Source organism: Electrona antarctica (assembly GCF_951216825.1).
Source record: "Electrona antarctica genome assembly, chromosome: 10".
Lineage (NCBI taxonomy): Eukaryota > Metazoa > Chordata > Actinopteri > Myctophiformes > Myctophidae > Electrona > Electrona antarctica.
In genome coordinates, this window is record NC_136791.1 from 41,188,233 (window position 1) to 41,213,340 (window position 25,108).

The following is a 25,108-nucleotide window of genomic DNA, read 5'->3' on the forward strand; positions in this document are numbered from 1 at the left end:
TACCGACATTGCCTGTCCTCCGAGATGCAAGGCTACTCCGTGGTGAGAAATAATACAAGAGAATGGCAACACGCAACAGTAATTTGTAACTTTAGATCAAGGGAAAATAGACTTTTTTTTTTACAGTACAATAATGTTTAAAGTTTACACATGTATACAAATAAACAGGCCAACGGCATAAACAACATTAGTTTACCTCTTCTACAAAAATAAAAGTTGCTGTCGCACGTGCCAAGCTGTCATTCTCTTGTAGCTATATTACATATCGTACTTGACTTGTATTATTTATTTATTTCCCACCACGGAGTAACCTCGCGCAGCAGACTATCCAGCATGTATCTTCCACCTCGGAGACACCGGCTGTGTCGGTAGGCCAATCAGAGGCAGCCGGGGCGTTACCATGTCTATGCTCGGACGTAGAAAGAATATACGCGATGTATGATTATAAGAGCGCCCCTCACTTGGGTGTGATTTTATTTTTTACAGTCCAATATTTAACCCCAAAATGTAGATTAAATTGTAGTATAGTATTGTCCAGTATTATCAAATGTATTTTCCTTTCAAAAAGGGAGTTTGTGGATGTCATATGACAATATTACATCATTTCAGGGTTGGTTGTGGCAGTTTACTCACTTCCTCTCCTTAGTCAGCCCTGCCCTTGCTTGTGGTTATGTAAAACTACACTCCCATGGTCAACTCAACATGTTTGTGTTGCGTACTAAGTACAACATACGCCTTTTCTGTGGTCTCTCACTTGTCATTCAATTATTTAAACATACTTTTGATTTTTGAGCGATGATATCACACAATGGGGTGTAGTTAATCAGAATATGTATTTAACCTCCTCCATATGGAGAATGTTTACTTATGAGCTAGTGGGATTATTGAGAAATGTCATAGTGTGAAGAAAAGCCAGCAACAGCAAGTGAGTGCACCATTACCCACTGGGAGCTAGAGAGATGGGGAAATGAAATGAAATTAAATGATTACTATATTTACCCAGGGTATCTGGGCTAAGCTCAAGAACTTGTTTCCAGCCAGGCCCTGCTCATAGAACATTACATCGTAGTGGTTCAATGCCTTGTTCAAGGGCACTTCAGCGGTGGTAATTTTAACGTGTCGGACCGCTGATTCGAACTGGCGACCTTCCGGTATCAAGACCGCTCTGCTATCCGTTCGGCCACCGCTGCCACTAAGAGACCACAGGGAGACCACAGTGCAGTGAGTGCACCATTACCCACTGCCTTAAAGGAACTAGAGAGTGTCAACCACAGTGCAGTGAGTTCACCATTACCCACTGCCTTAAAGGAACTAGACTCTAGAGAGTGTCAACCACAGTGCAGTGAGTGCACCATTACCCACTGCCTTAAAGGAACTAGACTCTAGAGAGTGTCAACCACAGTGCAGTGAGTGCACCATTACCCACTGCCTTAAAGGAGCTAGAGAGTGTCAACCACAGTACAGTGAGTACACCATTACCCACTGCTTTAAAGGAGCTAGAGAGTGTCAACCACAGTGCAGTGAGTTCACCATTACCCACTGCCTTAAAGGAGCTAGAGAGTGTCAACCACATCATCATGACATAAAATAGACACTATGCTGAATTGCTCAGACACTATGACGTAAAATTCTCCATTCATTGTCAATGGGAATTTAATGTTTGTAGGACAAAAATAGACACTATGCCGATTTGCTCAGACCCTATGACATAAAATTCTCCATTCATTGTCAATGGGAATTTAATGTTTGTGTAGGACTAAAATCGACGAATACCAGAGAACTCGCCGGTTTACCAACTCGCTGCAGCGAAAAGTGGAGAGAAACAAGTTTCAATGTCTTCATCGTTATGCTAACATGCTGTCTTCATCAGTATAGTATGTCAAACCCACAGATGTTATAGTTAATTTCCAAGGTGATCAAATTATTTTGTGCATTTAAATGGTCAGCTAAATAATGATAAAAAGGTGAGTATATGAATACCAATGATATTTCAGGATATTGTTTACTAATGAATTACATTGTTTCGGTACTTTGGTGTTTAAATTTTAGCATTCCTACTTCATCTAGTGTAAACTCTAAACAACTATCCTCTCTCTCTCAATTCAATGCAATTAAAATAAAGGTGAAGTAAAACAAAAATGGCGAGTCGGAAAACTGGCGAGTTAGACACTATGCCGATTTGCAACTGAAGTAGTTTATGTTTAAAGAAGTGGGTTGGATTTAATATTAGCATGCTGGTCCCAATACTTCAGTCATGAACCACTTGAATCCTAATATAGTTGCTCAGGGCTCTATAATATTCCCCCTCTTTTAGTCTACACTATACCAGTGGTTCCCAAAGTGGGGTCCGGGGACCCCCAGGAGTCCTTGAGGGAGTTCCAGGGGGTCCCCAGATAAATGATAGTTAGGAACCAAATGAACCCTTATGGGTCTGTAACTCAGAGAGTGTACAAATGGAACCAAATGGACCCATTAGGGTCCATAATGGTTCCATTTGATAGTTAAATTAGCTTTGATTTTACAATGTAAATTGGGGTCCCAGAGATAGAAATCCCATTCAATTGAGGTCTGTCCGTATCCTAACGCATGTCAAACAAAGTCCTTCAAATGAAAATGGTTGAAAATCACTCCTAGAACCATAACATTCTTCTCTTATGGGGGTCCCTGGCATATCTTTTCAAATGGGGGTCCGCGAGCAAATAAGTGTTAATTTGGGGGTCCTTGACATTACAAAGTTTGGGGACCACTGCACTATACAATATATCTAGCCGCAGGGTTCATGTTGGGTTATGTACAATCATTGTAATACCATGAGGTTACTAGTCTAGAGAGTTTCCCAAACAGTGGGTCATTGTTTTCCAAAATAATTCCATTAAAAAAACTTAGTAAAAATAGCTCACAACCAGTTTTGGGACTAACGTCTTACAAAGTAATGGTTTTCCGTTCAATCAACAACAAAAAAAAGGTTACTCAAAAACCAAACCTGTGACCATGTATAATCTAATGTAGTAGTGTAATCTAGTGCAGTAGTGTCTAGTAGTGCACCTTGACAGCGTATCCAAATCAATAATGCATTGTATGCATAAGTTACTTTAGCTACAATTCTGTATTGCCCTATAAAATGCTGCTAAATAGCACTTTATATCTTGTACTTTGTTTCTTGTATGTTTTTACACAGTGTAATTACATTGCAATCGATGAAATTACCTACCTAGGTTCCATCCTGGAGGCAAATCTTTCTGGTGATAAAATGGCCACCAATGTAATAAAAAAAGTCAACCAAAGAATTAGATTCCTGTGAGGATCTCCTCACTGGTCAACAAAAACACCTGGAAGACCCTAACAGGAGCCCTCGTACAAGGTTTCTTCGACTATGCATGCTTCTCTTGGTACCACAGCACCTCAAAGGCCCTGAAAACAAGGCTTCCAGACTTACCAAAACAAACTGGTCAGACTACTACTTGGCCTCACTCCCAGAACCCACCTCACCCCTGTCCATTTTGATAGGCTGGAATGGCTTAGGGTTGACGACAGGGAGACCAAAGCATTTCCGGGAGTCCCCAGCCAAAAACGTTGAGAACCCCTGATCTAACCTACAGGTGATGTGTTGTCACACTAACATGAAAGCATGTTCCCAAGAAAGTGAAAGTAGCAGAGAGGAGTAATGATTGGTTAATATAGGGTAAATTTTTAGGGGTAAGCCAATCAGAGACAGAGTTGGACGGGACTTGCTGCAATACACACAGGAAATCACACATACAACCACCACCATCACCGGCACACCCGTGTGCGCACGCACGCGCACACACACACACACACACACACACACACACACACACACACACACACACATGCAAGTCTAGACGACAGCGGCAAATATAACCATTATTTTGAATTTGTGGAGGTAATGGAAGGACGCTAAATTATTGTGGTCAAATCAAATCACTAAAACTGTACTGTTCCACTACATTTCATAATGATAATTGCTATTACCACAATTGCTTAGCAGAGTTCAATGATGTCAAGTTGATCAACACGTTGTATTATTCTCCAATGCAATAACATTACTGAAATGAAGGCTATAAGGGCATTAATGGGAGCCCCATTACCTTTTTGTTTTAAGTAATCAGTTGAAAATGATTGAAACGGAGTAACTAGTAACTAGCACAACACTGCTCACAACACGTCGCATCACGACGTGTTGTGAGCTTATTGATCGGCTACTGTAACTTGTTACGGCCGAACGGTTTGCGGAGCGGTCTTGTTATCGGAAGGTCGCCAGTTCGTATCCCCGGACCGGCACGTTCAAATTACCACCGCTGAAGTGCCCTTGAGCAAGGCATTGAACCCCTACCATGAAATGTTCTATGAGCAGGGTCTGGCTGTAAACAAGTTTGTCGAGCTTAGTCCATTCACCCTGGGTAAACAAAGAACTTTGCTTTGCTTTTGGACCCGGGGAGGCATCACATTTCTGTTTTGGGTCTCAAGCTAAACGGTTTGGGAACCACTGCTCTAGAGTTGTGGATGTGTAGTCTCACAAGCCTTCGCCAGGCAACTGCCAAGGTTGCATATTTTGCCTCAATAGAATTAGAAAGTGTTTAGTGCATGAATGAGTGACCACATTCAAGGACGTCAGTAGGCCTATTGTTCTGGAATGGGTTAACAGGATGCATGCTTTCATCACTTGCAGTGTTTCATTCGGTTAAGAGTGTCCTCTCTCTCTCTCTCTCTCTCTCTCTCTCTCTCTCTCTCTCTCTGTCTCTCTCTCTCTCTCTCTCTCTCTCTCGCTCTCTCTCTATCTCTCTCTCTCTCTCTCTCTCTCTCTCTCTCTCTCTCTCTCTCCCCCCACTGTTGTCCATGCAGACAGACCTTGTAACATGGTGGTTGTTTCTTCATCATTTGTTCATTTCATCACTTATACGCATTTAAGCATAATAGCATTTCCACAATATCATTTTTTACACCTTTGTGTAATTCTTACAATTGTCTTGTCTGACCCCTACACCTCCTTTCTCACTCTCTCGTGCAGCATTTGAACAAGACATACAACACAGATGTTCCTCTCGTTCTCATGAACTCCTTCAACACAGACGAGGACACCAAGAAGATTCTGCAAAAGTACACTCATCACCGTGTCAAGATACACACCTTCAACCAGAGCAGGTAAGGCCTAACCTCATATCAGAATAAAAATAAAAATGTAGCCTCAATGAACTGTACAAAGTACAGAAGTAGAAGACGACTATGAAAAGTCCATGAAGTGGAAGATTATGAAGAAAAAGATTATGACTTTCAGAAGTCATCATCTTTTAACTATATTTGTTAGTTAAAATGTGTACTTCAAATCAAATTAGTCGGAGTCTAAACCGGCTTAACCCGTTAAGCCGACTCCAAAACGTTCTCTTATCAAAATAGTATTCCTAACAACTATACTTTGGTGCCTTTAGAGTCAAGCACAGTTGACTTAAGCACGAGGGTTGTAATGATCCCTCCTTCCTGGCCTGTCTGTGTGTGTGTGTGGGGGGGGGGGGGTCAATTGGTCGACTGGGTCATGCTCAGACATCAGCTGCAGGGGTCAATAGGTCATACTCAGTCAGGGTCAATAGGTCGTACTCATACGTAGGGACATACACACACACACACACTCAGTCATTCTGGGGAGCGCTTGGCACTGCTCAAAAACTGTTAACTGTTGCAGAAAATGTAGTGGTGCTCAAACTTTTTTGTGTCAATTAATTTGGCCGCCGACTCCCCATCTCAAAATATTTTGTCCCAGGGACCCCTGAGAAAAAAACTGTGGAAGGCAAGGGGTCGAATCCGAACTAAAGGGCAGTCAGCGAGGGCAGAAATACCGGCAAGGGCTGGGCAAAAACGTGGTCTAGAAAACAAAACAGAGATCAGCAGGGGCAACAACTAGAACAAGGCTTCAAACAATGCTTGACAGAACACAAGACAATCTGGAGAGAGACTGAGGTGGCTTTTAGACGAGGATGGTGTTCATAAGAAACGGCAAAATAAAGTATCGGTTGCTGGGGTCCTTTTAGACGAGAAGGGTGTTCTCAGGAGGTGAAAACGCATCAAAGTGAAACCACCTCCCAGAGTGGAAATCTTTGAGAACGCCGTTTTATCCCTTCTCCGTGTAAACAGGCAAAACGGTGAATCCGCAAAACTTATGACATCATGGCTCGTGTTGGCTCACAGCGCATATATTATTACATTGATGCAGAGCCATATAATTATGATATAATGGAGTTCCTGAACAAGCCTCCCTCCTCGCCTACAAAGCGCTGCTCATCAGCGATGGTGAATGTAAAACCATGATGTAAATAAAATGCCTTAATTGTGATAGGTGGCAGCCGCGGCAGCAGCGTTTATGTAGCCTAATGTATTATAAAATATATAACCAATTCCCGTGGCGCACTCTGCCTGCATGCTCTGGGCTGTCTGTCACCACCATCACCCTCCCTGTGAATGAAAATAAAAATCCTCCCCAGGTGATTAAACAAAAAGGAATCACCCTCCCCTATTAACCTATTGTTTAACATTACATTTACCTCAGTATTATTTATTCCTAACTTTAAGCTGGTAGCGTTTTTAATATGTGAGAAAATAAAGTGACCGCAAAAATCGCGGAAAAACTGTCCGCTCTGAGGCTTGAACTCACAGCCAATGCAGACAATGGTCTCGTAGTCTAACACCTAACACAGCAAGCTATGTAAGTCATTGAAAAGTGGGGGTTGGAGTGTGTACTTGTAGTGTGTGTTGTAGTGTGATTGACACGGGGAACAATGAAACTGTTGCGTGAAGGTGGAGCTGGCTCTTCTTCTTGTGCATAACGTGGGTGACTGGTCTATTTGGCAGCCCGTTACCGCCACCTAGCGATATTATAGCGTTTTCATAAAGTGTGCGTTCTCCTGTAAAGGGTCAATAAAAACTGAGAACGCAACGGGACTTTGCCGTTTTATCTGGAGATGGTCGCCGTCTAAAAGAGGCCTGAGGCTTAAGTACTGTGGGCATGATTGCAGGTGAGTGAATGCAGGTAGTCCAGACACACCGACTCCTAGGTCCGGCTATGACACACACACTTTCACTATCACTTTTCAAAAAATAGCAGATCTACAAGCTTGTAGCACGGCACAAAGTGACGCAGATGCTGCTTACTGCTTTACAATAGATGTAACATTATTATTACATTATACATTCTATTTGGAATGTACAGAAGATGCAAAATGTGGAGCATCCATTTTCATTCATGAAAGTCCAGTTCTCAGATGAAATGAACTCTCCAGGATTTGTAGTGTAGGGAATTTCAGCGTGAAGCTGGGAATACCAGAGTGCTGCATACTAGTACAGTACTGGGGCATCAGAAGCACTTAACGCTAAATCTTATACAGGGTAAAAGTCACGGCTAAACACATGAATGCATGGATGGACATGATTAGACTGCTTAGATAGGGTAATGAGTTGATTAACTGCAGTACAACTAGACTAGGCCAGAGGCTTGCAAGCATAGCGGGTACAATTGTGATGGCTACAGTGTACTGCGGTCTGCAGGCGATGATAGCAGTGCGTAGTGAACAGGCACACACTGTACACACACTGTACAGACTGATTGCTTTGCTTCTATTTTGGCACAAGAAGGAGATGCCTCTGTTCTCACGTGTCTTCCTCTCTCCCCCCTTTTTTCTCTTTATATGAGATTGCAGCCAGATTACAACTTCAGCATGTTTCAAACATTTCGACTACCTGGGCCAGAACAGATACCATAGGGGGTTTTCTTGGCTGATCGCTATTGATAATATGTCTTGCACCAAAAAGATCAGTCATCATCATCATCATCTTTTTACCACATGGATTATTTTGAGGGGCGCTAGCCCCTCCTATATACAGCTTTTGTCCACACACATCTCATATTTGCCATTGACAATGGAAGGAGAAATTAGCTCAAATGTCCGCCAAATATGATATGTATGTAAAATATGATGTAAATTTGTGGCAACACAAACATTAAATGCCATTGACAATGAAGGGAAAATATACGTCATATGTAGACGAGCAAATCGGCATCACATAAATTCAGTTGTTCATGAGATGATGTATGTATAATACGTGATGATGTATGTATTATACATCATGATGTATGATGATAAGAGCGCCCCTCACTTCACATGGGTATGATTTTTAGAATTCTCTCAGCTTTTGGATTTTGGTGTAAAGGGCCCTTACACGTCCATTTGATTCCATTTGTACACTCTTTAAATTAACACATCAGTAGTAGTAAAAGCACATTGGTCATGTCCTACTGTACTGGTGTCTGCTGTATTCTGACTCTGAGGGTGCTGTGTACTGTACTGTACTGTACTGTACTGTACTGTACTGTACTGTACTGTACTGTACTGTACTGTACTGTACTGTACTGTACTGTACTGTACTGTACTGTACTGTACACACTACAGTATGTCAACAGACCATTCATCTCAACTCTATACCCAAAGAACAGAGGAAATGGAATGTATCAAGCAAGCCCGTCATTAATATTTCAAGTCCCTCCGTTTTGTCAGCTGAATGGTACTCGCCTTTTACAATGCATTTTGAATTATTTAGTGCGCTCGCGTGTATTCTTGAGGGAAGCGGGTGCAAATGAGTATTTTGGGTGCACGAGGGTTGGAGTTGTTTGGACGTCAGTGTCAGTAAAGAGACATTTGGATAATGGTAAGAGGGCTTTGCTAACAGATCTAATCATCACACATGACCTGAGATGCATTCATTTCAGTGTAAATGTATGTACAGTTACAGTATCTATGTGAGTTCTAGGAGACAATCCCACTCAAACTCATTGACACGAAACAGCTCAGAGGTGCATGGTTCCTGATCGTGCAACGTTAATTTAAACGTTTCATTGTGCAAAAAATTAAAATCAGTTTAGTTCACACACAAGAAGGACAAGTTCACTCACTGGTCTCGCACACAGGGGGCTGGGGGAACTACATAACTTGCTGCTAAGAGTTCACAATAAAGACTTTACAGAGTCTTCCTCAATGTATTGATTCTTGTTGGAATTATTCCATTGGACCAAATTAAGGAGTTGTTTTCAACTTTGACTGAACTCGTCTCATCCGTCTCCCTTGTTCATCAGCACTACAGTGTTGGGAGGACGGTTCAGAGCTCGCCAAGGCATTCTGGAAAAGCTGCCTTTCATCTATTCATTCATTCATGCCTTCTGACATGTATTACAGTGATGAATATGAGGAAGGAATAGATTGTAAAGGAGGCAGAGAGATGACTTGAAGATGATGAGATTATTCTCAGTTCTTGAAGACTTGAAAGAATGATAATCTTGGGTTGCGTGCAGCATCCCTGGCCTATCAACATGTATCTAATCTATCTATCTATTAAAATTGGTTATTCTTTTAACTGAATAAACAAAACAGCCAAGTCCAAATGTGTACGGTTTATATCAGCATTGACAGTATTCAAAGGAGAAAACAACAGGGAGATTTGTCTAGCTGAATCAAAAGAAACGTTATTGGCCAAGAATGGTTAGTGCGTCGACCATCATGTTCGAATGTGAGTGATTCAAGTCCCATGCCATGTGTTGAACATGTCCCAACTGTACCCTTCCTGTCTCTCTACACTGCCATTAAAGGACCACTTCACCACTTTATCTTCATAATTATAATAGGTCCTCACTAATACTATTACTATTACTAATTTTCTACTCAGTCTGTGTCTCATAGGAGGGCTGTGGGCAGTTTAGTTTTGTAAACGTTTTATTTTTTACAAAAATGTTTAGATTTTCATTATCGTGAGAACGATGGCTTCCATTTTCGCATTGCAACTTTTCAGGACTAGAAAGCCTGCAGTTTCTATTAGCTTGTATTCCCCATTGATGATGTCACTGGAGGACGGTTTCTGAACTGCCCACAGCCCTCCTATGAAACACAGACAGAGTAGGAAAAAAATTGCGCCATTTTTTTCATGATTATTTGTGAGGACCTATTATATGAAGATATGTTGAAAAGTGGTGAAGTGGTCCTTTAAAGACAGTAATAATTGCCTAAAGAAATGCATGTGTATTAAAAAAGCATGCATACATGGAAATTAGGTTAAGTTGTTTGCTTCATCTCTAATGTAATATACAAAATACAATGCAGCAAAGCAAGCAATATAGCAATATTAATCTATAATAAGTCTAGGAAAGAATTGAATGCCAGTATGAAGACCGTTGCAGGAAATCTCCTGTCATTGCATCAGAGCTTCATCTAATCAATGTTTTTCATAGTGTACTGTATGTAGTGCAGTCCTGGTGGGAGCCATGGAAAACACAAAGCAACAGCACGCTAATAAATATTAATTTGAGTGCAGCAGTGTAGTGTTAATATTTGATCGGCTTGTTTCAGGATGGGACTACTTCAGGAAATGCCCTTAAATAGCTCCATTTTCGGACCATTGTGCAACTGCCAGACTGCTCAGATTCAGTGTGTTATTGTGTGTGTGTGTGTGTGTGTGTGTGTGTGTGTGTGTGTGTGTGTGTGTGTGTGTGTGTGTGTGTGTGTGTGTGTGTGTGTGTGTGTGTGTGTGTGTGTGTGTGTGTGTGTGTGTGTGTGTGGGGGAGAGCACGCATGTGTCTGCTGGTGTGTGTATACATAGATAAGATAAGTCAAGTTTATGTCACTTAGTTGGTTGTTGCCCTTGAGATACATTTATTGTTTTCAAATATGTTACCTCAAGGACCACAAATACCAGTTACACATATGCATTTATAGTTAGATAATAAGATGAATCATCAGCTTAACCCAGTCATTACATTCTGGTCGAGTCTGACTCTTCCAGTTGCAACTAATAAGTCAAGCTGCGGTGATGAAAGCATGTTCTGCTTTAGATAACTCCTGGTGGTGACTTTGATCTATTTCCCAGTAGATCAAATTGGGGAGATTCCTCTGAGTAGTAGTTTTAAGCTCATATTATGTGAGTGGAATGATTGAATTGTAATTAAAGAATGGTTTAGACTAATGAGGTGAGTTCATGACAGTTATAATCAATACAACCACAGGAATAAATTGTACAGTTTTGGATTAGAGCCATATTTGCTTCCTTAAACAGACACTATCACACTGCTGGTGTGCATTTCACAGGAACAATTTCTACTTCTATTTTCTGTTATCAAGATCACTGTTTTGCCATAAACACAGCGAACAAAGACCACGTCACAGCCGCCAAGGGTAGCAGCTAAAACGTTTCACCACAACTTCGGCAGCATTTCAGAGACACACGGAAGATTGCTCATAACATGAATGTTGAACATCGTTATAGTTTAAGGTGCAAAATGTCTTGATCTTAATGCTCCGTTGAAGATAATCCGCCACTCATGAGGCTTCTACGCTTACTTTCACCTGCTGCTCTCCCTCCTCATCTTCCAACGGCCAAATCAGAGCTTGCCTCTGTTCACTCCTGAGAGGAGTTTTGTTAAGTTCACCTGACATGGATCCCTCTTAGGAGCTCTTTGATCCGCTTTCTCACTTGCACTCAGCAATGACGGCTATATATATATATATATATATATATATATATATATATATAATTTATTTTTAGTGGTGTAAACCACTCCTACGACTGGCTTTGTTAGTTTACGTGTCTGTCTGTCTGTTCGTACCAAAAAATGAGCATGGTTGCTACGGTCACCCAGTTCACCCGGGTGTGATTTAATTACGTCAGACATTATGTCAGACCACAGCTGATCAGGCTATATAAGACCTTACACCACTCAGTTCACACGGGTGTGATTTTTTTTATGTGGTTGGCCTTTGAAGAGCAGATCTGAAATCTAAACAAGGTTCCGGCATAAGAGGGGTGGGTGTTCAGTCATTGTGAAATAAAGGTTTCCACGGCATAGATGAGACATGAAGCAAACATCCACTGAGATTAGAAATGCAGTATTCTCCTGGTGCCTTTATCCATTTATGTGTGCAGTCACGCATTCAGAGCTCCGCAGTGGGTGATGGAACCAAATTTAGTTTATTTCTCTTTCTCTTTTTTGCAATGTTCTTCTTCAGAATTTCATAATATGGACAAAAGCAAACTGCAGCAATATATAGAATTAGTGATTAATCATAATTTTTCTCACACCCCAATTGTTTCCTTTTCCTCCTTTAAAGGGGCATTCCACTCATTTTCAACATTTCTTTTTTTTTTCTCAATGTATTTTTATTGAGGCTCTGAGATTTCACAACTGTTCAATCACAATTCAATGTATATAGAACCACACAATTTTAATTTTTTCAACATAGCATAGGAAAACGACAAGAACCACAATACGGACATTACAATGCACAGACAAAAAACAAACAAACACAAACAAAAAGACAAAACGAGTACACCACAGTCTTGACATGATTACATTACAGGTCACCAGAGTCTTTGTTATTCACTACCGTTCAATAAGGTACATTGAAGCACAGTCTTCACGGAGGAGATAAGTCAGTTTCTCCAGAGGAACCACAGTCATTACCTCCTTGTACCAATCATCCAATGTAGGAACGTATCTATGAATCCAAAGCTTTAGTATAGTCTTCCTCGCTGTGTATCAGAGTATTCCAACCAATTTGGCGTTGTGTCTGGTCCTTGCACTGGATACCTCATTTTCAACATTTTACTATGTCATTAATATACCTTAGAGCTGTTGTGTGGAGATAATAAAAACGTCCCTCCATTCTGTGTTTTTTAGAACTGTAAAGTATGAAAACAAATCATTAACATGGTGAAACACATCTTGATGACATCATCAAGATTTGTTTCACCATGTTAATGTTTTTTTTCAGACCTCCAGTTCTAGGAAACACAGAATGGAGGGACTTTTTTATTATCTCCACACAACAGCTCTAAGGTATATTAATGACATAGTAAAATGTTGAAAATGAGTGGAATGCCCCTTTAATAAACCTAATTGGGGCTAGTGTGTTATTATTATAACTCTTGATAACCTCTCTCTCTCTCTCTCTCCTTGCCCCCCCCCCCCCCCCCTCCCCCTGCTTTCAGGTACCCACGCATCAACAAGGAGTCCCTGCTGCCGGTGGCCACAGACATGGGCATGACGGGTCAGAACGCGGACGTGTGGTACCCGCCTGGTCACGGCGACATCTACGCCAGTTTCTACAACTCTGGCCTGCTGGATCAGCTCATAGCCCAGGGCAAGGAGTACATATTTGTGTCGAACATCGACAACCTGGGAGCCACCGTAGACCTCAACATCTTGCACCAACTTGTCAGCCAGCCCAATGGCAAGCGCTGCGAGTTCATCATGGAGGTGACGGACAAAACGCGAGCCGACGTTAAGGTATGTACTGTACTAGGTACTGACCGATGAGGTATTTGTGGAGGCTATACTAATTCCAGTGTTAGATGGGTTACGATGTGATAAAGGGTTAGGGGTTGTTGCTGCTGGAATGTTGATTAAATGGATGGTCATGTACTCATAGCACTCCCCGAATAGGAATGGCCTCAGGCCAACATACCTTTACCTGACCTAAGATCAGCCTTCCCTCTGGCAGTTTAGAGACCAGGATTACTGCATGTTTTTGTGAGGGTACCTACCCTAGGGGACACGGGGAGAACATACTCCACACAGAAAGGCCCTTTCGCCAACCTTCGGGTATGGGCACTGATGACGCGGAGGAGAGGACACGCCGCCAACGCCCACAGCGTCCCGAGCGGGAATCGAACCCAGGATCTTCTAGCTGTGAGGCGACAGCACTACCGACTGTGCCACCGTGCCCCTAGCCATTTAGCCATTGGCTAATTGGCTAGCCATTTAGCCAATTAGTAATATACCATTTTATTTAACAGGTGATCAGACCACACACCACTTGTAAAAACAGTTGCATATAGCAAACGTTTGGGTCTTTCTCCAGGGTGGAACGCTCATCCAGTATGAGGGTAAACTGCGGCTGTTGGAGATTGCCCAGGTGCCGAAGGCTCACGTGGACGAGTTCAAGTCTGTCACCAAGTTTAAGATCTTCAACACCAACAACCTGTGGATCTCTTTAAATGCCATCAAGAGGCTGCAGGAACAGAATGCCATGGAACTGGAGATTATAGTTAACCCTAAGGTAAGGCACACACAGACACACATACAGTACGATACAGTATGGTTACTTAACACACACACACACACACACACACTCCATGCCACCTGTGTACTGAAGGAGGCATGTGGTTGTTAGGACAACAGTGGAGGTTGGCGAGAACAATTACATGGCAGCAACCGTGTGTGTGGGTGTGGGCGTGTGTGTGGGTGTGGGGGTGTGGTGTGGTGTGTTGTACAGTTTGTGCTTGTCTCTGTGGTGTGTTGTGGGTGTATGTGTGTGTGTGTGTGTGTGTGTGTGTGTGTGTGTGTGTGTGTGTGTGTGTGTGTGTGTGTGTGTGTGTGTGTGTGTGTGTGTGTGTGTGTGTGTGTGTGTGTGTGTGTGTGTGTGTGTGTGTGGTGTGGGTGTATGTGCTTGTCTCTGTGGTGTGCAATTACCATTATCTTACATTGGCACGCTCGTGGTAGTACGAGTGTGGTGATAATGGCATTGCCTGCAGTGAAAATAGAAAGGTTGCGACACGTCACACACAAACAGCAGGGCTTTTGGACCCACAAATCAACACTTGTGGCCTCTGACCTCAAACGCTTGCGCTTCCCATAACCCGCATAACCCCTGACCTTGCCTTTCGCCGGCATCACACTATACAAACACACACGCACGCACATACGCACGCACGCACGCACGCACACATGTCACACACACACACACACCCACACACACGCGCAAGAACATGATTTGTTATTGTAGAACAGTCCAACAGTAATAAACTGTAATATGTCCGTTGACGTGCTTTGGGATTTGATACGTTGAAAACGATATGCCCACCAATCTGCTTTCCTTCTTCCGTGATGCAGGGAATAAAATAAATGGCTGAATGGCACATAATTTGCTACCTCTACTACCGGGAGTCATGAATCATATATTGTGAATAATGACAGAGTCACACTATTGGATGTTACATGCTAAAAGCTCTGGTTACTAAGGGGGTCCCATCGATGTGCATTCCGAGCAGAGAGAAGCAGCAACCACTTAAATGACCACCTGTCTATAGGCTGATGGCACGATCAAATAGGCCCGGTGTACCCTCAATCACATTAGTGGTCAATGAATGGTGTTACATAACCGCATGAATGTCTATATATATATTTATTGATTTTCCTTTTTTCACACAATACAATACAGATACAAATGTACAAAAAACAACAATAAACATTACAAGACAATTACTCATACAAAGAAAAAAAAACAACAACCAACGTCTATATTTAATGTCAAATTAATTGTGTAATATTTAGTCTAAACATGTATTATGACCACTAAATATTTTGCCCCAAATCGTTTGCCAATCATTCCGTGGCTTGTTGTCTTCTGCAGCTGAAATTCAATTATTACTGATTGCCTGACTAGTACTTGATGTGCTTTACGATTATGCTGCTGTATTTGCATTGTGCTGCTATTTGGAGTGGGTGTTACCACACTGAATTTCTTTGTGTTCTGAATACTATGTCAATAAATATCTTATGACAGCAACACAAAGAATTGTGGAGAGAGACATGCATCCATGGAGAACAAAGGCAAGGTGTGTTGGGTTCAAAGTCACACTCCTGTGAACAAATTACTCCTATAGAACTTGTTCCCATGTCTCAATGACAACAAAGCAACAAACAATTGACAAACAACAGTTCGCACAGTGCTATGAACAGCTGTGGGCGATTAATTTATGCAGTACACTGTGTCCTGGTAGCTCTGTTCTTAATGTGCTCACCTTTAAATCGCAAGGTTCTGGGTTAGATCCCGCGCACTGCCAGCTCAGCGTATGATTAGCACGGCATGGGTAATCCAGCAACCTATCTCCCAGGGTTCTTGCACTGCACATTATAAAGGGAATAGATGCTCAGTTGTTGTTCAGTTGATACCGACAATAAGCCGCTCTGACCTACTGTACTAATTTACAGTACACAGCCATCGTAGTAAGCTACTGAGCTGATCAAATGGTAAAGGATACTTGCCAGTGAAGCATAATATATAGGTGTTTTTTGTTACCTTTGTTGTCTCCACCAGGCTGAAGGCATGGGGAGAGAGTATGTTTTGCACTCTGTCCATGTGTGTGTGCGAGTGTATGCGTCTGTCCGTCCGTCTGTTACCAGCTAATCTCCGGCACCGTTAACCTGGTCAGTGCCAAATTTTGCACGCACGCTCCCTGGATGCCAACGATGAACCTCTGCCCCATATTTTCCAGAACGGCCTGTTATAGCGCCACCAGGAGGCCGACTTTTGAAAAACACTTTTTTTTAATATTACTCCTCCAGATTCTGTCCAAAAATCCCGCAAATCGTTACACACTATCTCTATAGTCATGTGTTCAAGACGTATCTGTTCCGATATTTCATATTCCAAATTTCCAACCTAATTGGCAAATATTGGCTTTCAAAGTTTGCATGATTGGCCCGTTTTGAACAAAAAGCCTCAAATCATGAACGCAGCGTGCAATTTACATGGAATCTTTCAGACTTTCCTACTAGGCTGAGGAATATGTCCCACCCTTTTCACATTGGCCTGTTATAGCACCACCAACAGGTGGATTTTCGCCAAACACATTTTTGGAACAAAATGCCTCAAATCATCCAATTGCCATCCCAGGCTAAGAAGAAGAAATGGCACCCTTTTCACATTGGCCTATTATAGCGCCACCAGGAGGCCACAACCTGACCTGCCCTGGTGGAGACCTGTGCCCCGAGGGGCACTTTATCTAGTTTACATCATTTTACCGTAAGGCTGACATAATCAACATTGATTATTTCATCATAATGTTTTTGGGATCTCTCAATATCTAACACAAGACACAGCAAGATGGAGGTATTGTCCTTTAAAATGTGGCGTTTCTTCTCCTGACTCATAAGCCATTTACTGTCACTGCCTTTGTTAATACATGTTGTAATTTTGTCTAATATTCTGCCACTAACGCCAGACGCTGGACGGAGGTCAGAACGTGATCCAGCTGGAGACTGCTGTGGGCGCGGCAATCAAGTCCTTCGAAAATGCCATGGGCATCAACGTGCCGCGCAGCCGCTTCCTGCCTGTCAAGACCACCTCTGACCTGCTACTGGTCATGTCCAACCTGTACAGCCTGGATGCAGGCTCTCTCACCATGAGCAGCAAGAGGGAGTTCCCCACCACGCCCCACGTCAAACTGGGGAGCTCCTTTACAAAGGTACATGGGTGTACAGTCCTGTTACAGTATGCTCTAGTCTTACACTCTTTTTTTTATGTTTTTTTTTTGCGGCTTTCGCCTTTATTTTATATTCTTTTGATAGAGGGACAGAGAGTAGGCTGACAGGAAATGGGGGAGAGAGATGCAGTCAGTGACATGGAGTAAAAGGCCATCGGGATCTGGAGTCGAACCCGCGGCACACTGCCAGACTGGACTACCGGCCAAGGTGCCTGGACCGCTGAGCCACGGCCCAGGCCTAGTCTTACACCCTTGCTATCCAGCAGCAACAGACTATCTAGTGACATAATATACTAGTGTATAGTGCTACTAGTACTGTTAAATTAACATGAAGATTTACAGTAAAACGTCTACTGCTGTACCACTGATGTACGTATTACTGCAACTACTACTACAACTATAGAAGAATTACTAACTATTCTGCCACAGTTTTTTCCCCAACACTTTGAAGTACAATTTGCTTGACATGAAAAGGATTTAAAGCCCCACTAGCGGAAACTAGAGGCAACTTTGAAGTACAATTTGCTTGACATGAAAAGGATTTAAAGCCCCACTAGCGGAAACTAGAGGCAATGCTGCCTCTTACATATGAGTACTGTATATCACTATTTCCCAAACACTGGGTCGGGACGTCTGGGTTGCGGACCGATTTTGTTTTTGTTTCCTACATGAAAATATCTTATTTATTTATAAGATTTATTTATCTTATTTCAAAAGATTTTAAAAAGTTTAAACTAAAAACTTTTAAAAACAAGATAGATCACTAGTTTGGGTCCCAGGTCCAGGTCTCATTAGCATAAATGTTTTCTTTTGGGTCTTGAGCTAAAAGGTTTGGGAACCACTGCTGTATATTCACTGAAGGATTAACACATGTTGGTCATTTTAAGTCAAATAAAATAAAGTACTATGATTAAAAAGCTACTAGTACTGTGTGCCTTTTGAACAGAAAGTAGAAATTGAGGAAATGAAAAGAGGAAAGGTCATGAAGTCAATCAAATGTTTGTCCTCTGGGAACTAGCACTCAGCTAGTTTCAGTTCACTCTATGAAATATGTGTGCAAGTGGCAATTTTGGCCTAAGGGATATTCTAGAGGCAAGGCCACCGCGTCACGAAAATCAGCCTTTTAGGGAGCGTGAAAGGTGCACAGCAACATCCTAGTACATTTGTTGTTGGAAACAAAGTGTTGGACAGACCAACACTGTCATCCCAGAGGCGTATCTACAATAAGGCGAGGGCAGGCGTCCGCCTGTCCAAATCCATTTCTGGCCTGGCCAAAATCCATACAATGAGAAAAAAAGACGACAAAACTATTAATGGACAGCTGATTGGCCGTTGCGGTAGAGCGCGACCCTCAATCACCCATTGGAATGTAAATGCATGCCTTTCAGCCTTTGTATCCTACTCGTCTGGCAGGTATATCTCTTTGAAAACCTTTAGTGCTACGATTGTGCGCGGGGAGACGACAATTAACACTTATCTTGCCTGCCCAAAACGTAATTCCTGGATACGCCACTGTGTCATCCTTAGAGCTAAAAGAAAATCACAACATGAAGTTTAGTTTCATTTCATGTGCATAGATCATATAACTCACTGATACATCCGTTGCGTTGTGTCTCTTCTGTCTGCAGGTGCAGGAGTACCTGACGAGGTTTGAGAGCATCCCTGACATGCTGGAACTAGACCACCTTACGGTGTCTGGAGATGTCACCTTTGGCAAACACGTTTCAGTGAAGGTCAGTATACTAACATGGAAAATGTAACCACCACACACAGTAGCTGTTCAAATTAATTTCCTGTCTTTCGTATGTATTGTGTATAGCAGGGGCAGGCAACCTCAGGCACGGGTGCCAACATTGGCACAGGGGAGGGTGGTCTGAGAGAGATCTTTTATTTTAATATTAAGAAGTATTCCAAAAAGTTTAGTCTGTGAAATGAAGTCCACTCACATATAAATTACACCCTGCACATAATTCTACATTCACTCAAACTCTGGGCTCTGAGTCTGTGTGAAAGATAATAGGCCACATAAAAAGGTTATGTACAGCCTATATGGACAATCAAAATCAGATGGAAATATTACATTTTGATGTGGTGACATAATTAAACTTTATGTTGATACGGCACACTGATTATCAAGAAAATGAAAACATGGCACTTCATGTCAAAAAGGTTGCAAACCCCTGGTGTATAGTACAGCTATAGCCTGGATAAATCTTTCCCAGTCTAAATCTGGCTAGTACAGCCAACACAAAATGCCCAAATAATTGGTTAAAAGTTACACAGATGTTATCACAGAGACTTCTGTGATAATTAGGTGCATTGTTAGTCACTACCTTGGTAATAAATATTACCTGCAAAGTGCAAATTATTGTCTCACCATCACCAATTAATATAATATGTCAGTATTTAGTTTTTAGTTAATGTTTAGGTTTTGTATGCAGTTAAACAAAGCTCACCTAAACCTATGTATGGTACGTGGTCTTGTGCCTCACAGGGAACAGTAATCATCATAGCTAACCATGGGGACCGGATCGATATTCCTGCTGGCTCCATGCTGGAAAATAAAATTGTATCTGGCAACCTCCGCATCCTGGACCACTGAGGCCTTCTCCCTTTCCTCCCTTCATCCTTCACACTCCCACATCATGTGACCAAGACACCTTCATCCCAGTCATGTGACTTAGTATAGACTTGCACTGATGTGACCTCCAGACCTCGCGTTTCCTGTACTATACCTACAGACTGATGACAGCAGTGAATGAAGGCTGTAATTGCAGATGCAGTGCTGTGATGAGTCACAACTCCAAGGCTATTTAAATAATGAAAGGACATAAGTGATACCTTTCTGGTCCAGCAATTTCAGCTGGCAGATTTTGTCTCACTGGGAGACAAACTGGAGCTGGGCGTTTTATAGAACACATTGTAGTCAATGTGTTCTATAAACAAAATACTGTTCACGCTGGGTGAACAGTATCTTTGAATGAATGCAACCTTTTGTAAAATAATAATTTCAGGAATATAAAAAAGATCGTATCGCACATTGTTTTATGTTGTCTTGTTTTTCGATGTGCACACTACATAATTGTATTGAGGTATCTAAAGAGCACAGTACGTTTCGGTAAGTATGGGCTGTCATTATGGTGAGAATGAAATTATTGTCAGCCTATCAACCAGCTCTTGCATTGACGGCCCATACTGACCAGGTAGAAATGTAATCTGTGTTCTTTAGATACCTCAAAATAAAATTATATAGTGTACACATACAAACAAAAGCACATTTGTGCACATTTATAATTACCTGACCTTAAAGGACCACTTCACCACTTTTCAACCTATCTTCATATAATAGGTCCTCACTAATAATCATGAAAAAATGGTGCAATTTTTTTCTACTCGGTCTGTGTCTCATAGGAGGGCTGTGGGCAGTTCAGAAACCGTCTTCCAGTGACATCATCGATGGGGAATACAAGCTAATAGAAACTGCAGGCTTTCTAGTCCTGAAAAGTTGCAATGCGAAAATGGAAGCCATCGTTCTCACGATAATGAAAATCTAAATATTTTTGTAAAATAAATCTTGTTTAAAAAAACAATCTGCCTAATGATGACGTCACTGGAAGACAAACTGCCCACAGCCCTCCTATGAGACACAGACTGAGTAGAAAGAAATCGTGCCAGTTTTTCATGATTATTAGTGAGGACCTATTATATGAAGATAGGTTGAAAAGTGGTGAAGTGGTCCTTTAAGAATATTGTTGTTTATTCATGCACCCGAGTCTCATTGAATTCAGTGAATTCCATTGAACTTCCAGTTCCAGTTTTTGCCTCCCAGTGCATCTATAGCGCACGCTATGGTGTAGAACGTATCTTTAGTTGCCTTCTTTACATAGCCTTGCACAACTCTAGGAAGTAGTCTTATATATATGCCTTCCATCTGGTTGGCAGGAGTTGTTTTTTATGATTGTCTTCTTGGCCAGGCTGATAGGCCAGTACCTGAAGACTATGTTTTCACTCCCGTGAGCATGTCAGTCTGTCTGTCTGTGTTTGAGTAGCTAATCTTGGGCACCGCTGGACAGATCGGCATGAAACTTTGCACGCTCACTCAACATTTGAAGTTGGCCTCATGGTAGCAGTATAAACTGGCCGTTACACATTTTGGCCTATAACTCTTGAACCATAAGCCGTAAAATCAACCCCCCCTTCTCCGATAACTTGGATCATGATGCAACCATAGCCTATATGGCTAAGCCTGAAAAGATTTTTCGCCATTTTGCATGTTTTTCAAAACACACTTTTTGCTACTACTCCTACAGGCCGCAAATTGGTACACTTCTCTGCAGTGTTGTATTGGTAATACATCACGAGCATGTCGCTTAACACCTACACTACAGGAGAAGCAGGTATCACAATGGACCCTTGATATGCATCCAGGCTTATTCCTGTGTTAATTCACACTGGTGTGGGGGGCACGGTGGTGCAGTCTCTAGCGCTGTGACCCGCTGTCGCCTCACAGCTAGAAGGTTTCTCCTTTTCATCATCAGTGCCCATACCCTAGGTGGGGTTTGCAAAAGGGCCTTTCTGGAGTTTGCACTTTCTGTCTGGTGTTTGCATGTTCTCCCCGTGTCGTGTCCCCTAGGGTAGGTACCCTCACTCAGTTTCACTGAGTGAGTTTCACTGCCTAAACTGCCTCCCCCTGGCCCCCTGGCGCCCCCCTGGCCCCCTATGGAGGGGAAAGGAACTGGTTAGAATAATAATGTGTTCCTTCCACGCGCTACGTCCAACCGAAGAAACTCCCCCCCTGTCAGGTGAAAATAATTGGCTTGGACTCCTCATGCATGGAAGGAAGCCATGAGGTCAGTCCATTGCACTATCCAGGTTGGCAGAGGGAGTGTAACACCCAGGGTTGCACTACACAATTCAACACTGCTTCTTTGGAGTCATCTGATCAAGATGTATCAATCAGAATTTTCATAATCCATTCCCATTGGTTAGGATTGTCTTCCAAAGTTTGCAGGAGAGGCCCATTTAGCAAGAAATACCACAAAGCATGAGCGCAGTGTCCACCCTGCCCTAGAATTTTATCACACGTTGATGTGCCTCTAAATAACACAGTCAAATGTGATTTCACTTACACCCTTGGGTGGCACCATAGATGCCACAAATCTCACTATTTGCACCTAATTAAGTACAAATGGTCTTGTGAGTCATGTGAGTCATGTGACAATGGCTGTCAATGTAATTGACTTTAAAGATTTGTGTCCAGGAGTGAAACAGCCCTAGGTAGGCCTGTATAGGCCACCCAGCCTGGTGAAGACCTGTGGTAGTAGATCCCTTTTGTAGTGTAGTTTAGACTTGAGTTTAGTTTGCATAAGTCGCCCCCTAGAGGCTACTCTGTTATTGGCACTCAGAATAGGATGGCACTTTCTGGTCAAGTTGCAATGAATTTAAATCAAAATCATAGCTGTTTCTCAATACCAAAAACGGAATTAACAGATTTGAGCCAATGGGAAGAATGTTCTCGTCGAGTTAACTTCGGGCAAACAATAAAGCAAGATAAAATGTGACGACTTGACTAATTAATGTCCTTGCCTTGAAATGGTCATATAACCATATTGTTGACACAATCACAGCACTGTGTAGACCAACCATATTTGTAGACACAATAGAAAACCATTGTAGAAAGAAGTTGTAGGTAAGGCAGTATGATTAAGTACTGTATGTGATTAAGTGGAACATTTCATCATATGGGCAGAGGCAGAGCGACAAAAGGAACACCTCTCCCGTTCTGATTAAATCCAAGGTAATTGTTAAAGGTGTGCATAGTTGAGCAATGTGGCTGTGTTTTGTCAAGTTTGTTTTGCCATTAGGACTAGCCTCTGTTGGACATATTAGCAGACAGTGACATCTGTACATAGGCTATACAGCGGTACAAGTACATACAGTACAGACAGACAAGCGGTCTCAGTTTCACTCTTGAAATAGGAGGCGAGTGGGTGAATATGTCATTAACACTCCTATTTTGAATTAATGTTTGCTTATTGCTGGTCCCTACTATCCATGAAATGGATCTCTCCTTCATTCTGATTCTCTCTGTATTTTTCTTTAAATATGCCCATATGAAAACACATCTACTGTAAGTAATCATGATGTAGAATTAAATCTTTGAAAGTGACAGCATTTCTTTGTACATACAACAATGGACCCGCTAGTTGCCATGAAATCTGTAGTGTTTTATCTGGATAGTTTTGTTTTAAATGAATGTGTCAGTGTTTGTTTTCTTTCGCTATGCCTCCACCAGAAACCTTACACCCAGTGTCAATCTATCCCTCTGTCTCCTCTCCATTCATTTATCGCTCTCTATCTCCTTGTGGTTCCCTCTGTCAGCCAACACAGTACAGTAGCTCTAAGAGCTGATACAGTATTTTATCTTATCTAAGTGTTGATTATACCATACACAAACATCCACTTTTGGCACTGTATGATATCTGTGTTGTCAGTGTGCAGGCACAGTGAGATGGGTTTGAGATGTTGGACACCAGAAGCCCGAAAGCAATAATGTATTGTTCTGTGACAGCAAACTGGTCTCATCTCAGCCCAGTTCTGTCCCCCCAGAGCTGAATAAAGTGCAATATGGAACACCAGCATTGTGTCAACTTGTGTTTATGTTCAGAATAAGTGCAACAGAAAGTACGACGAAAGTGATATGAATGAAATGGCTGGATTACCAACCCAGTATCTTGATTTATTAATGAATCAGAATGGCTCATTACTACAGGCAGATACTGTAATACTCTCTTCTCTTAAACATAATGTATGCTCCATCACATGACTATCACTTGCAGAAAATCTGTTATTTTCTGCAAATGACAGTCTTTACGACAGAATAAATTAGGTTTTAAAGGAGCGGAGGCAACAGACCACAGTTATTTAAATTGCACGTAATTGTCTCCACCAGGCCGAAGGCATGGGGAGAGAATATGTTTTGCACTCCGTCCGTGTGTGTGTCCGTCCGTCCGTCTGTGGGCGGCTAATCTCTGGCACCGTTGGCTTGATCTCAGCCAAAATCTGCACACATACTCCCTGGATGCCAGAGCTGAACCTCTGCCCCAATGTTTTCACATGGGCTTGTTACAGGGCCACCAGGGAGCCGAAATTTGCAAAACACATTTTTTGACATTACACCTACAGATTTTGTCCAAACATGACTGTGATTTCCAATTCTCACAACATCACTGAATTGACTATTAACTATTCACCTGAAAAGTTTATGATATTTTACATGATACCATTGTAATCCTTGACCATCAAAACATATAGTGTAGACATCACATATTCGGTATTATCAGTGGGGGCTGGTGGTGCTTTTGGGTGGAGGGGCTATAAGGCAGCATCACATTCCAGATACCAATGTCCAGCAATGACACTACTGGGGTCTAATATACGGTATAGCAAATTATCCACAACAACACAAGCACCAACAACAAAACAGGGGTTCCACTGCTCCAGTGAACGTTGTTTGTATATGCAGATCAGGGGTCATCAATATGTCTGAACATGGGAAAAAAAGAAGAAAAAAAGGTGGCAAGACTTGGCCCTTTTTTCTATTTTGTACAAAATATTGTCCATCATTTCTTATTTTTGTAATATTCACAATCTAATCTTAAATGTGTTTGAATAATTTTAAATAAAGTGTCAGGATGACATGCTAATTAATATATTGCAGGAGGAGGTCAACTCAACGGTATGTGACCACAGTGGAAAAGTTGAAAACATGGCATGTCATGATCTGTTGAGAAGG

General features: G+C 42.0%; 1 protein-coding gene across 2 annotated transcripts in view; it reads left to right on the forward strand.

The window, feature by feature from the left end:
* Window positions 1-23,951, forward strand: part of ugp2b (UDP-glucose pyrophosphorylase 2b) — a 48,735-nt gene extending 24,784 nt beyond the window's left edge. The window contains exons 5-11 of one of the 2 annotated variants that reach the window (XR_013791043.1): window positions 5,030-5,163; window positions 13,036-13,333; window positions 13,908-14,105; window positions 17,053-17,295; window positions 18,942-19,046; window positions 19,808-23,707; window positions 23,808-23,951. Coding sequence is in view for 1 of the 2 variants with exons in the window: in XM_079513289.1 (XP_079369415.1) it covers window positions 5,030-5,163; window positions 13,036-13,333; window positions 13,908-14,105; window positions 17,053-17,295; window positions 18,942-19,046; window positions 19,808-19,915 (1,086 nt within the window). In the remaining variant the exon portion in view is untranslated. Of the gene's footprint in view, window positions 1-5,029; window positions 5,164-13,035; window positions 13,334-13,907; window positions 14,106-17,052; window positions 17,296-18,941; window positions 19,047-19,807 lie in introns of both variants that reach the window. The other variant, XM_079513289.1, reaches the window with a different exon arrangement.
* The last annotated feature ends 1,157 nt before the right edge of the window (window positions 23,952-25,108 follow it).